The 15,071-nt window shown below is 53.1% G+C and overlaps 1 protein-coding gene and 1 long non-coding RNA gene across 2 annotated transcripts; one reads left to right on the top strand and one right to left on the bottom strand.

Moving 5' to 3' along the window:
- Positions 1-1,224: 1,224 nt before the first annotated feature.
- LOC140623341 (uncharacterized) lies at positions 1,225-14,793 on the top strand. Its single transcript, XR_012022980.1, has 4 exons — positions 1,225-2,080; positions 9,035-9,144; positions 9,559-9,824; positions 13,842-14,793. It is a non-coding gene; the product is annotated as an uncharacterized lncRNA (long non-coding RNA).
- Positions 10,795-12,751, bottom strand: CHST14 (carbohydrate sulfotransferase 14). Its single transcript, XM_072809743.1, has one exon. The coding sequence runs from the start codon at positions 12,721-12,723 to the stop codon at positions 11,593-11,595; it is 1,131 nt and encodes a 376-aa protein (XP_072665844.1). The 5' UTR covers positions 12,724-12,751; the 3' UTR covers positions 10,795-11,592.
- Positions 14,794-15,071: the final 278 nt, after the last annotated feature.

The raw sequence follows: 15,071 nt of genomic DNA, 5'->3' as shown, positions 1-15,071 counted from the left end.
CTATACAATAATTTGTTTACGTTACCATCAACATTGAACATTCAAAATGAGAAGACTCCCTAGAATATTTCCTTGGGTCTTAGTTTGACAAAACTTCCACAGCCTAAACCTTTGGCTTTTAACTTTTTTTTGTACTGCAGCTCCCTTTGGAGCTGGTGAAGCCACAGAACAAGGTTTTGTATTTAAAAAATGGAAAGGATTGCAGAGGAAACCAATTATGTTGACATTTAGTTATCAAAATATTAAAAAATAGAACTGTGATCATGATTTATCCTTCTTCATGAACACATTAAGGATCTAATGGCAGGTCTAATAACTTGTAATTTCTAAGTAGTGATGAGTATAATCGATGGGTTGTAATATCTTCAATGACTGTGAAGTGATATGAAAATATCTATGATTTCTATGACAAAGTCACCGATTTTACCACTTCATAAAATGATGAATTTACAATATCTCATAAAATATTTCATGCATTTCAGAAGAGGTTTATGAAAATAAATATGTAACTTTTCCTCACAGACCCCTAAGGGGTCCTGAGGACCTCAGGCAAGGACCCTTGACCTAAATCTTACTCAAATCAAACTATCAAAGTTATGCACACATATTCAAGATTAACTGTGGGCTTGGATGTTTAAGGAGCTGCTGCAGTACATGCATCATCCATCTGTCTCCTTCCACAGAGGCACACAGTCAGGACCCAAACCCAAAACTGTAGGGTCAGTAGGTCTCTGTACCTCTGTAACACTGTGCCACAAGAAGCTGAACTGTCCTGGCAGAGTGACGCTCTTACCTGGATCTTTACCTGATACCCTTTTCCCTTCAAAGACTCACTGCAGGGTGAGGTAGGTGTCCTCCTCTTAGTTCTCTGGAACCTGGGAACCCCTCCCGGGGAAGAGTCCTGCATTCTGTAGTGTACCTGTGTGGCTCTCAAGCCAGGAGGGAAGGCCCTAAAGACAGTCTACTCATCCTCTATGGGGGGGTATGTGCCGGGGGGTGGGGGACTCCCCAGAGCACCAGAACCCTTTTGGTTGTTAGGCAACTAGGCATAAGGAAGCAGGGCCAGGAGACCTCCAGAGTAAGAGATACCCAGCCAGTCCCATGATTGCCCTCTCTACCTACCCTCTGGCTGGGAAGGGTTGAAATGCCCTAGGGTTGGTTGCTAGGCAACAGGACAGAATTCACTGATGATGGTCTCCAGAAGATTGTTACACCCTTGGTGTATGTGGCATGTGGTGCATGAGAGAGAGAGAGAGAGAGAGAGAGATGTGATGCATTACTTCCCCTGGAGGTCTAGAAGGAGGCAGAAAAAGTCAAATTTCTAAGAGCCTAAGGGAAAAAATAACCAGCCTAAAGGAACTTTGGAAGGTTCTCACCATGGCTGACTCGGAGGCCAGAGCTCACTGCAGAATCTGTTGGAGATGCCCCCTTCTCTGGGCTATACTTCTCCCTTTACCAACTCCTGTCAAAATCTGCTGTCTATTCATGGCCAAGGTGCAAAAGGGAACTGAGAACAAATCTATCCTAAGAATCCACCTGAGGGGGTGCCTGGATGGCTCAGTGGTTGAGCGTCTGCCTTCAGCTCAGGTTATGATGTTGGGTCCTGGGAATGAGCCCTGCATCAGGCTCCCCGTGGGGAACCTGCTTTTCCCTCTGCCTGTCTCTGCGTCTCTACGTCTCTGTGTTTCTCATGAATAAATAGATAAATAATAGTTTAAAATCTTAAAAAAAAAAAAAAAAAAGAACCCACCCGAGAAGACTTCACAGCTACTCCTGGCAGTGTGGAGTGTGAGCCCAGACCGAGCCCTGAGCACTCTGCATCAGTCTGGGTCAGCCTCAGTAGCTGTGTGACAGCCCTCTCTGAGCCTCAGACTCCATTTCTGGAAAATAGAGTAGTAAAATCCATCAGAGAGCCAAGAAAAAGGTCAAACATGCAGGTCAACCTGAACCTAACCACAAGGAAACCATCAGAAAATCCAAATTGAAAAAAAAAAAAAAATCCAAATTGAGGGACATTCTGCAAACCACTGTTTTGAATGCTTCAAAATGTCAAAGGCTTGGAAGACCAGAGGAAAAAAAGGTGAGAAACTGTTTTTTGTTTTTTTTTTTTTTAAGATTTTATTTATTTATTTATTCATGAGAGTCACAGAGAGAGAGAGAGAGGCAGAGACACAGGCAGAGGGAGAAACAGGCTCCATGTAGGGAGCCCATTGTGGGACTCGATCCTGGGACCCCAGGATCACATCCTGGGCCGAAGGCAGGCGCTAAACTGCTGAGGCACCCAGGGATCCCAGAAACTGTTTTTGATGAAAGGAGACTAAGGACTGACTAAAGAGTCATGACAACTAAAGACAGGCATGATCCTTGATTGGATTTAAAAAATTAAGAGTCATGAAATTATCTGAACAACTGGAAAATTTGAACATAGACCTATACTGTTGTATTTTTTTAAATGATTTTATTTATTTATTTATTTGAGAGAGAGAGAGAGTATGAGTGAAGAGGACAGAGGGAGAGGGAGAAGCGGATTCCCTGCCAAGTAGAGAGCCTGATGTGGGGTTCGATCCAGGACCCTGGGATCAGGACCTGAGCTTAAGATAGATTCTTACCTGATTGAGCTACCCAGGAGCCCTATACTGTCATATTACTGTAAAATGTCTTCGATTTGATTATATATTGGGTTTCATAGCAGGATGTTCTTTTCCTTAGAAGACCAATGATAACATATTTTGGGGGTGAAGCATTGGGGTGTCTGTAATCCATTCTGGAATGGTTCAGTAGAACATACATACACAGAGACATAAAACAAATGTGGCAAAATACCAACTGATGAATCTGTGTCTATGGGTGTTCAATGTACCATGTTCACAACTTTTATGTAGGTTTGAACATTTTCAAACTAAAAAATAGGGGAGAAGGTATTTAGACATCTCTTCCTACATGGTCTGGCAGAAAGAGCAGTTCATGAATGATAGCTTCTTATTACCTAACTTTTACATCTACGTGGGGATGATTTCTCAAACCAGAGTGTGGCTATAGCACAGTGGAATGACTGGCACAAGATGATGCTGGGGCCTTGCTGGAGCCTCCCAGGCTCTGCTTGGTCCCTCAGGGGCCAATGACAGTGTTCCCGACACAGAGAGGGCGCTCCTTCGCTCACACTCTGGGAGGAGGATGTCTGGGCCCACCCAGCCTGGGTGATGGGCCATATTCAGAGCCGGGCCTGCAGAGGTCTTCTCTGTGGAAGGTAAGAGATTAGAGCCAGAAATGATACTTTTAATCCCAGGCTTGCTGGAGGCTGCCTTCCAGGGATAGACCTTGAAAAGCAGATGGTAGTTTTGTGAGAATGAAAAGGAGGTGCTCCTTCCTCTGGGAGACCCAGCCTACGTCCTGGCCCTGGCTGCCCGATTGCATCAGCAGCCCGATGAAGCCCTTCTATGTAATATTAGCTTCCATTGATTGAGTGCCAGCCATGTTCTGTGACTAATTTTGAAACCTCACTACAACTCTTCGGGATAGTTGTTATTTTGCTCCTTTCATTTGTGGGGAAACAGGCTCAGAAAGGCATAGAGACTTGTTGGGTTGGCCCAACTAGTAAGTGTCTGGGCAAGAGAGCAAGTTTCTGAATGTAGGGCTTCCTGACTTCCAAGCTCTCACCCCCTGCTGTTCTCCAGCGTTCTGTCTGTGCAGAGTTTGATGCCATGGAAAGTCCTTTTAGGGTAGTGAAGGTGACAGGTGAAAAAACTGAGACTCAGAGAAGGGACTTAGCAAGGTCATCAGAGGCTTGTGGCAGAGCCTGGACTGGAATGCAGGAATTGGGTTCTTCATCATCCTTAATACCTCAAGGACTCCCTTCCCAATAACCACTGGCGGCTGAGAGCCGCTTCCCCTAGGCAGCCTGGATGGGTTAGTACACAGGAATGCAGCCCCCTTCTAGCTCTGCTTTAGTGAAGGCATTTGATTGTTGGAAGTCTGCCTTTTGTGGGATTCCCACTCCTCACCGCCTGGCCCCTCTCTTGGTTCCACCTTTCAGGACATCTCTCTCTTACCTGGCTGTGTTACCACCAGTCCAGGTGACACCCCTTCTCTCCTGCTCCGCACTAGCAGACATTCCAGCTCTGTCTGGGACACTTCCTCCACTTCCCAAACCCCTGCTCTTAACTTCCTTTGTGGAATATCTCTCCTTCCCTCCAGGCTCCTCCTTTTTAAGAAGCAATTTGCTAACTGCCAGATGTCCATTGTGATTTCTGATTTCTTTTTCTGCAGAAGTTCCTTTTCCTTTATTCCCCTTACTACCATTTACCCATCTATCTGTCCATGTACTCTCTCATTCACTGATCCACCCATCCAACCATCTACCCAACCATCCATCCATCCATCCATCCACCCACATATCCACCTACTTATTCATCCTTCCATTCACATATGTACACACACACACTCACTCCTATCCATCCATCCACGCACTCAGTCATCCACCAATCCACCCACCTACATGTCAGTCCATTCATCTGTCCATCTATCCAACTTTGTACCTCCATCTGTCCTTCCATTCACATACATACACATGCAAATTCACTGACACACACCTACATCCATCTATCCATCCGACTACTTATCTATCTAGCCATCCATCCTTCCATTCACACATAAGCACACAAGCACTCACCCACACATACACCTATCCATCCATCCATCATTCCATCCATCTACCCATCCCTGTAATCATCCATCCAATCATCTGATTTTTCACTAATTCAACCTTTTTTGAGTACCTATGATATACCACATACAAAGCAAAACAAGTCCTGGCCTTTGCCTTTGGGAAACCCCCAGTCTACAAGGCAGGGATAGACAACACCATGGGTTGAAAAGTGCTAGGAGGGTGTACTAGGGACCATGGGACTTCAGAGATGGTGGTGGAGGCTACCTGGTCGGTAGCTGTGAAAAGCCTCAGGGAGCACCAGTCACCCGAGGTGGGACTATGAGTCCCTCCTTGTTGCGCTTCTCCTCTGTGACCATCGCTTCCCCAGCTCCCCATCTTTTCATTTTTTTCTCTGTGGGTGCTTGGGCTGAGGGTAGTCAAGGGGCACAAAAATCAAAGACTCTTCACTAGAAGTTGCCTGGGGGCTGGCTCTTCCCTCCTGCCTTTCTTTTTCTTTTTAAGATTTTATTTATTTATTCATGAGAGAGACACAGAGAGAGGCAGAGACAGGCAGAGGGAGAAGCAGGCCCCCTGCAGAGAGCCCTCTGTGGGACTGGATACCGGGACTCCAAGATCACGCCCTGGGCTAAAGGCGGCGCTAAACCGCTGGGCCACCCGGGTTGCCCACTTCCTGCCTTTCCTGCTTTAGTTAGGCCACCTCTCTCTTTCATCGATCAGAACAGCTCTCTTTTTATTACTGTACGCAGTACTTGTACCCAGGTAGCAGGAGACACCCCCCCCTTGCAGGGGACTGGCCTTCCACTGCATCTAGCAGCTTCTGTGGGAGACTCTCATTACAGCTTCTCATTGTGGGATGAGGAAGCATGCCAGAATTGTCAGGGGTCAGCTGACCCCAATTTGACTTAGCTACTCAACCAGAAGGCCTTGCCCCATCTCCCACATCCCTGCCCAGCCAAATCTACTGTTTCTGGGCCTGCCTCAAGTGCTTTCCTTGAGGCAATCTGTGGCCCTTTGCCTCAGGGGCCAGCCAGATGTCCAGCTCCCATGGACTCCTCTGCTCTCATGGCCTCTCTGGCCACAGTGCTTGGACTCTTGGGACTCTGCTACCCCTGGGGTTCTGGTGGGGGTCCCAGGGGCAGCTCAGTCTCTCCAGGGCTGAGGACAGAGAAACGATCCAGTGGAGGCTTGATAACTTCCCTCTCCGTGGGGAGGGTAAGTACCTGGTTCCCTCTCTCTGCAAACACTACAAGGTGGCAGCCTAGCAGGTCTGGGGGCACTGCTGGGCCAGGGACAGAAGTGATGTAACAGGCTCCTCCTTTCCCAGCTCCTGAAGCCCCTCAGGTCTTTCTGCCCCATAAAACCCCACCCAAAGGCTGAGACTGGCACAACTTTTCTGCTGGAGGGTTGAGGAGCAGGGGATGACCTGGCCTGACCTTGGCCCTTCTTGTCCCCTCACCATGGCACAATCAGGACTGAAGCTGGATACTCTATGTGGTTGGGTCCAGAACCAGGCAGTAAGTAATAAGCTAAAGCACTCAGTTGGGGGATGTTACAGAAGACGTGATACTGCTGGGCATGTGGATCCCTGGAAGCTCCCTGTAGGGCAACTTTGCCCCTTGAGTTCAAGCCCAGTTGGATGATCACACTGGGAGGAAGCCTAGAATAGGGTGCCAGCATGCAGACTCAGCGTGTGGGTGAATCTGTTCTTAGCTGAAAGGTTGCGAGCCTGTGCAAGATGGAAGCTAGGTGAGGGTGAGTATCAATATCCACCCAGTTAATGACAATGACACAGACCAAAGACAATCAGAGCCTGAAGCGAATTGGGTAAACTGCAGAGAAAATATCCTGAAAAGGACCACATGGGCGTTTGGGCGTGCTGATGGTACACATCTTCCAAAGCCCAAATGAAAAGCAGTGGCAGTGGTCCTGCTCCAAAGCCAGGGAAAGGCCACGGGGTGGAGCTTCAGTCCAGGATCCTCCAGCCATCTACAGGCTCTTGCTAGGCCAACAGCTATTTTCTGGTTGTTGAAAAGGTCATCACAGAACCAAAGGGGAACAATACCCATAGGTCAGAGTAGCCAAGTTGGGCCATGTGGCAGCCACAGAGGTGCCCCGCTCACATCTCCCTTCCAGGGAACCTGCTGTGAGAAGTGTAAAACCACCAGCTGCTGCATCTTTCAGGATTCCCCACTGGCCTTGTGGGGACTTCCTTAGAGCTTCACTGTAATTGGAGACCCCCCACCCAATCTTCCTTCCCTCTCTCCTTTCACAGGTGCCAGGTTCTTCCTGCTTCCTCTTGCTCCTTCCCCCTTTATCCTGCACAGCTATTTTTCTCCTAGAAATCTCTTGCATGTCTATTTCTGTCTTGACACCTGCTGCTCAGAGGACCTGAACCCTGAACAGAAAGTCTAGTATATTGCAGTCTGGGTCCAGCAACACTCAAAAGCTGATTCTCAGGGTGGGCAAATCTTGAGAATTTTATAACAGCCAGAGGGACCTGTGGGTAGAATCACTTGTAGAACACTGGGAAAGAAGGTTGGAGAAGAAATCCAAAAAATCCAATCCAAAATATCCAAGAAAATGAACACAATGTTCATAGCAGATGCAACAAGCCAGAGAACTTCCGATTGATGTTCGCTTTTGGAGGGGCACACGCTACATGGAGCTGTTTTTAATCCTGACCCCACTATCACTTTGGGAGAGTTTCCTGATCTATAAAATGAGAATAATTAGACTTACCTTGCTGGGTTTTTAAGGATGAAGTCCTGACACAGGTGCTTCAAATCAGAGTAGCTTTGTTAACTATTTGTATTTTCCTTTAGGAAGAGAAAGCAGGCCTCCTCTGTTGCTTGAAAGCAGGCAGGGACTGGTTCAGGGGAAAAAATTACTGGATCCACCCTGGGAAGGGGCCTGCAGGTTTGACCCCCTCCCTGCGACCCTGGGAAAAGGTGAGGGTTCTGTGTTGGGGGTGGGGCAGGGTTAGGGGAGGGTCAGCTGCTCCATTGGGACCGTGTGGCTCCTGCAGGGTGGTCTGTGTGGTGGGACTCTCCTGGAGGGAGGGGAAGGGGGTGAGAGGAAGAGAAGGGGAGGGGACTGCAGAAATTAAGGTGATTTCTGGGCAGTAGCATGAGATTGAATGACAAAGGGACCAGAACTGGAGCCTGGGGTGGAGTCAGTGCCCAAGCCTGGAAGGCCAGCCCCTGTGGGCTCCTCCCCTTCCCTCTGTTTGGCCCTTGGCCAGGGAGAGGAGTTAAACTGCCAGTCTCATCCACTGTGCCCAGGAGAACTAGATTGCACAGGTTGGAGCCAGTCTGAAAGGGGACCCTGTCCTCACAGGCGCCAGGCAGTGGCAGTAGCTCTGTGTGGGGATGAGGGCAGGGCCCAAAGACATGAGGGACTTCAAGAAGACACAGTCCAGGTGTCCAGTTCTGCGGATGCCTCTGCCCCACCCCTGGTGGCCTAGAGCTTGCCATGTACCCCTTGCACCAGTCTGGGTGCCTAGTACAAGGCAGGCCACTTGGACCACCTACAATTCTCTGGCACCTCCTTTTAAGAAGTCCTCTTTCTTACGCCTGGGTGGCTCAGCTGTTGAGCATCTGCTTTTGGCTCAGGGTGTGACCCCGGATTCCTGGGGTAGGGTTCTGCATCGGACATGGAGGACCTGCTTCTCCTCCCTCTGGCTGTGTCTCTGTATCTCTCTATCTCTCACGAATAAATAAATAAAATCTTAAAAGGGGGGGTGGTGATCCCTGGGTGGCTCAGCGGTTTGGCGCCTGCCTTCAACCCAGAGCGTGATCCTGGTGTCCTGGGATGGAGTCCCATGTCGGGCTCCCTGCACAGAGCCTGCTTCTCTCTCTCTCTGTCTCTCATGAATAAATAAAATCTTTAAAAATAAATAAAAAATAAAAAAAGAAGTCCTCTTTCCTCCGAAAAGAAGGGTAGATGACAAATTAAGTCCCTCAGGGCTGTCTCCAGGGAAAAAGGGTGGCAGGTGACAATTTGTCCTTAGCAGGCCCTTCCCCTTTCACCTCAGACCCTCTGGCCCACACCACGGGGGTCCAGTTCTGGCCGTCAGGATGCTCTGTGGCCTGACACCCTTTTCTGCCTGGGAGGAGAGTCGCCAGTAAGTTAACCACATCAAGGGCTTCCTTTGACCCCCACTCCTCTGGGGCAGGGCCCAGTAAATGTCAGCTGGACTGAATTGGATTCTCTGAAAATGAGGGGATGAAAGAACTGTGGAGGGAGAATGTGTGCAAATGCCCCCAAATACAACCCGATCCACCCTTCATCTTTCTTAACCTTCCTATTCCCTCTTCTCCCCATTCCCACCATCTGCAACCTCTCTCTCCTGGAATGTGGGAAGCACAGACCTCGGTTGGACTTTGGGCAAGATACTTACTCTCTCTGTCCCAGTTTCCCTGTCTGTATAACAGCAGGATGACCCCTCTGCTATTGGTCTCCGGTGAGATTTAAATAAGGTGCGCACAACAGTTGGGGGGGGGGCATTCTCTGGGTCTCTGTTGCCCCCACCCACCCACCTGCTCCACCACAGGCCCTGGTTAGGGGACTGAGTAGCTGCTGTAGGTCTGGAGTGGCAGTTCCAAGCCGATGGGGGAAGCAGCTAGGGAGAGAAGGGGGCTCCTGACAGGCTGGAAGCTCAGAGAAGGATCCACCAGGACTGACCAGTTGGCAGGGGACATGAACCCACAGGTCAGAGGGGCTCTGCCCAGAGACAGCTCCAGTCTCCAGGGCTGAATGGACACCGTATCCTGGCTTCTCCCCTGTTCCCACAGGCCTCTGGGGGATTGGGTATTCAATTAGCATTTCAAAGAACATCCATTTGGCCATAGGATGGGTCCTCTTACTCATTTTGTCTTCATTCATCCTCACAGGCCTCTGCTATTGTTGCAGTGATCCAGTGGAGCATGGGGAGGCTCAGCGAGGTGGGCAGGCACTGGGGGAGTGGAGCTGGCACTTGACGGGTCTGGATGACTCCAAGCACAGCGTTCTCTGGCCTGCAGCAAGACGTACACCTTGGTTCTGCCTGGCCATCTACATGCCTACTGCATGCCAGCCCCCTGGGCGAGGTTCGGGGAATGTCAAAGGAATGAGACACAGTCTCAAATTCACACAATCACATTCTCAGTGGGGGAGACTGGTAAGTAACCAGGCAGTTACAACAGAGCAAGTAAATGCTATCAGAGGTGAAGTCCCAGAGCCAAGGGGCCTCCAAAGAGGGGCATCTCATCTAGCCAGGGAATCAAGTAAAGGCCTCCCGGTGAGTCATGGCAGAGAACTATGAGAGCCCATAGAATCGCCATCCCCTGATTTCTCCTCTACAGTCGGGCCAATTGCAAGGCTAGATATAAGGGATACCTGCAAAGGGACCCTCCTCACCTCCCTACCTTCCTCCCTCCCCCTGGCACTTCTCACCACTGCCTCAGGTCCCTGAGGTATACCAGTTCCCACCGGGGGTTATGAAATAGGACTAACAAGGAAGGGCCAGCTCTGGCCTTGCAGCTCTCACATGGGCAGGGCGGGCCCAGCCACCTATTCTCCATGCCCCGGTGGTCCCGGGCCCTTGTCCTGGACAGCACTGGAGAACAGGTCACATGGAGGCCTGTCCTCTACTGCTCAGACTGTATTCCTCCTACATCGTCCACAACCTCCTCTGGACCTAAGTCAGTAAGCCCTGCCCCTCGCTCAACTCCTTGCCTTCTGTGTAATTCTCAGTGCCAAGAATAACCTCCCCTGGCTCTCGCCTCAATCCCCTTTTTCATCTGGGGCTTCCTGAGTCAAGAAGTATTCCTGCCTAAGAGGAGAAGCCAATGTCTCATACCTACCCCCTTCTTCCGGGAATAATCCATGTAGGGGTGGTGCTCAATATATGGGGTTTGTCCTAATGGGACTTGTCCTTCGGTGGCACCCCAGAAGCTGAGTTTGTGATCTGGTATGGCCTATGGGAGGCCCTCAAAGGCTCCCTGGAAATGGCCCACTAGACTGGGCCAAGCAACTTACACTTGGTGTGACTTTCTCTACCTGCAAGCTCCCTTTCCTGACCTGGGGACATAGGCATCATGGAGAAACTGGACACACAGGAGCTCAGAGGGAGAATTTCAGATGCTGGCTTTGTATACAAAACAATTTTATTAAAAATTCTGCAATTTGGAAAACAAAGCCTTCACAAGGATTCCATCAGAAAGTACAAATTTTAAATAAATGAGTCAGAAAAGAGGCAGCCAGATACACCAGCCACAGTCCTGGCCTTGGGGGAAGGGAGGAGGTGCCCAGAGCCCCCAAAAAGCTGGGCACATGGGGTCTTTGGATGCGTGCAGGGCCAGGTCCTGGAGCTACCAGGCAAGGGCCCTCAGTTTTCCTTTCCTTGGAAAAACGGAAAGAGCCTGGAAAGCAAAGGAAATTTTGAGTCTGAAGCAAAAAGGCACAAAAGCCATTTGTAAGGCACAAATGCTGACTCCAGCCCTGAGGCACAGGGAGTGGATGAATGGGTGATCAGAGCCCAGGACCCGGGCTCTGGTCATTCTTCTGACTGGTGTGACCTGTAGGTTTGGCCACAGGTTAAGGTAGACCAAGTGGTGGACGGCACAGTCCCGGCAGCCAGGGACCTGGAGCCAGTCTTTGGAACAGATGTGTTACTTTACTGGCAAACTGGTGTCTGGCCCCTGGCAGGGCAAGAAGGGTCACATGGCCCCTAAGAAATCCCATCAGTGGGGAGCACCAGGCCTCCTGTCCAACCCTGCACTCCGAGCCACTGTGGGCACTCACCCTCGACCAGAAACTTCCGAGGGCAGTCCTTGCCATCCAGGCATCTGGAGAAGCCCCAAGTCCCCAGAGCCAGGGTTTCTCTAAATGGGAGGCAGCTGGCATTGTCGAAATCAGTCCCCAACAGCTGCTGGCCCATACCACGGTCACTGGTGACAGGCCTCCCTGGTAACATTAGGCAGCGGGTAGGCAAAGAGGGAGAAGTCTAGGATATACTTAGGCAGCACATCCTGCAGGAGGGCCCGTGGGGCACTGCACAGGTGGTAGTGCAGACTTTCCGGGCTGGCCGGCCGGTACCAGGCCTGGCGAGCTGGGAACCGGACCTGGGGCGGCGCCCGCACCCACTCCAGCACCTGGTTGGCGTCGGCCTCCAGCCGCTCGTAGGAGCCTACAAAGTCATAGTGCACCGCACAAGGCTGGCACAGGTGGTACACGGGCATCCAATGCTCATTCATCCGCTCGGGGTCCTCGTCCGCCAGGTACCTCAGGAACTCGGGGAAGGTGACATCGTCCCCCGCGGGGCTGGGCCCTGCTCCCGCCCGGTACCGCCTCACGATCTCAGCCCCGTAGCGCTGCTGGTACTCTCGGATTTCGCCGAACTTGTTGCGGTAGGCGGAGAGGAGGCGCTCCAGGGGCTCGCGCACGAACAGGAACTTGAAGTAGTGCTGTAGGCGGTGGCGGATCTCCTCGGGCCGCAGGTCGGCCAGGAACACCAGGTCGCTGCGGTGGTCCATCTTGAGGCGGACGTCCACGCTGTCCAGGGCGCCCGCCAGCACCTTCAGCACCCGCTTCCAGTTGGAGCAGGCCACCTTGGGGACGTAGCAGTACAGAAAGCGGTAGCGGTCGCTCACGAGGATGTGGCGCAGCAAGGTGCGCCGCTGCCCCACCGGCAGGTCCCACGGGTCCCGGGGCATGCCCGGCTGGCCGCACACCGCCCGCAGGGTGCGGTTCCGGACGTCCTGCCTCACCTGCCAGTCCGAGTCCCCGGGCTCCAGGGGCAGCGGCCCGGGCCTGGGGAGGGCCCGGCGCCAGGCCGCGGCCTCGCGGCTGGGGGGGTGCAGGGGGAGCGGCTTCACCTCGGCCAGGATGCCCCTCTCGATCATGAGCAGCAGCCCGCTGGAGGCCACGATCACCGCGAACATCAGCATGGACGGCAGCAGCAGCGGCGGCGCCCCCAGCCCGGCGCGGGCCCTGCCCAGCGGGGCCCGCCTCAGCGCGCGGCCCAGGGGCTCGGCGCCATTTGGGGCCGCCAGGGGGGCCAGCGGGCGGGGGAACATGGTGCTCCCGGGGCGGGGGCCTGCGCCGGCCCTGCCGACCTGCGGGCCGCCCGGGAGGCGGGCCCCGTGCTGGGGGCGGGGGCGGGGGGCTGGGGCCCGCAGCGGCGGGGACGGCCCCGGGGAGGGGGGCGGGAGGCGGGAGGCCCCGGCGCGCGCGGAGGCGGCCAGCTCCCGGGCTGCGGCGCCGGAGCGGGCGGGCGGCGGGCGGCGGGCGGCGGGCGCGGCGAGGGACGGTGGCCGGATGTCCCGCCCGGCGCTCCCCGCCCCCGGCCCCGCCGTGACACAGGCGCGGGGGCGGGCCCAGGCCGGGGGCGGGGAGAGAGGCCGGCGCCCCTGCCCCGGGCGGGCGAGGGAGGGCGCGTGCGGACCCCCCCGGGAGAGGGCGCCGGAGCGAGGGCCGCCCTGGTGCTCCGGGCTGCGGAGACAAAAGCTGCCGAGGCCCGGAAGGCGGGGGGCGCGTGCCCTCGGGGAGTCGGACGCGGGACCTGCGCTCTGGCCTGAGACCTTCCTCCAGCCGCGGGTCCGCAGGCTGAGGGCCCCGCAGCGCGGCGCCGAGTCCAGGCTTTCGGGGAAGCCTTCCTTGCCCCTCGCAGGAAGCGGAGTCCCCAGTGTGCGCCCCCGGCCACTCCCGTCGAGAGGAGCGAGGCTGTCAAGCATTGACCAGTGGCTCATCTCCATGGTGACCGTTGGGTTTAGCAGTACCTGCCGGATGCCCTGTTGGTCGGCTGGGTAATGCTTCAATGCCTGGGAGTGGAGTCTTCTCCCCTCCTGTCTTTCTTCCCCTAGGCCTGGAGAGGTGGGATGACTGGGACACTCTGGTGAGGGGCCTATGGCGAGTGGGTGCCTGGTGGTCACAAGAGTGATCAGGACACATCCCGAAGGGTGAGGAGCGGCACAGAGCCGCAGAATCTGCCTGCCTGGAGCCAAACGCGCAGTCAATGGCACCGGGCGGATCCGGGAACGCCTAGGACAGCAGTGGCCAGCCTTTCCCCACCTGAACTGGGCACTGGCAAAGGCTCCAGATTTCATCCTGTTACGGATGTGTGGGGAGTAGTGATGCGATCAGGCTCCACATTTACCAGGCAGGTGCCTGCTCAGTGTTTGGTATTCTCTTTCAGTTGTCAGAGTTGCCCTGGGGAGGCAAGTACTACAGGCGTTCCCAAGGCACAGCTGAGGAAATGGAGAGGCTCTGCGAAGCTGAGACTCTATATGGGTCAGTCTGATTTTAAAACCCACACTCCTAATCACCGCCTCTTGGAGATTAATGGACAAACGTGAAATGGTTGGGAGGAAGCAGCTGATCCCAGGTTATAGTATTGAAGGGCTGAATGGAATGGGCTGAGTAGATGCCAGAGGCTCGGAGTTCAATGGGAGAACGGAGGTGCCGCTGATCAGATGATTTCAGAAGCATGAAGGGTCCAGGGGAATGAGATGAAGCTTGCCGGATGGCCCCCAATCCTTAGCGTTGTGAGTGCACTGGTGGCTTCGCTTCTCAGTAGGCTCCCAACAGCTCACTGCCTGATTGCTGGGGTGCATCTGAGGATGCACCACCCACGGATTTAAAAAAAATTTTTTTCATCCACTGATTTCTAAGTTGGCCTCAGGTTCAGCCTTCACTGAAGTGCTTCCTTGTTTCCAATAGCACCGAATGTAGATTTCTGGCATTGGGATTATTTTTTACTGGAATCAGTTTTTTAAAACAATAAATGTTTTTTATACTAGAAGAGGGGGGAAAAAAACCTTTGAAAACTTTTTGATAATTTGGGCTGACGCTCATTCCTCTGAAGAGTCTTCTGTGATAGCAGTCACAGCAAAGTAGTCTGAGTACAGGAATGGCCACTTGGTTTGTGGGGAGTCCCTGGGCGAGGTGCTTGTCTCCACACCAGTTTCCTATCTGTAAAATGATAGGGCACCGGGCAGCCCCGATGGCGCAGCGGTTTAGCACCGCCTGCAGCCCAGGGCGTGATCCTGGAGACCCAGGATCGAGTCCCATGTGGGGCTCCCTGCATGGAGCCTGCTTCCCCCTCTGCCTGTGCCTCTGCCTCTCTCTCTCTCTCTCTCTCTCTCTCTCTCGCTCTGTATCTCTTGTGAGTAAATAAAATAAAATCCTTAAAAAACAAAACACTGAAGCAATCTTTAAAAAAAAAAAAATGATAGGGCACCATCCACCTCATGGGACTCTTGTAATGGCAGGGCTATAGTTAAGTCTGTGGCAGTGTCTGTGCCACTAATATCCTCTACTGAAATGCACCAGCCCAGATGTCCATACCAAAATGAAGAGGGTGGGGCAGCTCCATCCTGCCTCCCACGAACCCCCATGGCCATAACGCTTGCTCTACACTGAGTAT

This window comes from Canis lupus, chromosome 32 (assembly GCF_048164855.1).
Source record: "Canis lupus baileyi chromosome 32, mCanLup2.hap1, whole genome shotgun sequence".
Classification (NCBI taxonomy): Eukaryota; Metazoa; Chordata; class Mammalia; order Carnivora; family Canidae; genus Canis; species Canis lupus.
The sequence above is the reverse complement of the archived record's forward strand: the minus strand, read 5'-3'. Positions and strand labels throughout refer to the sequence as shown.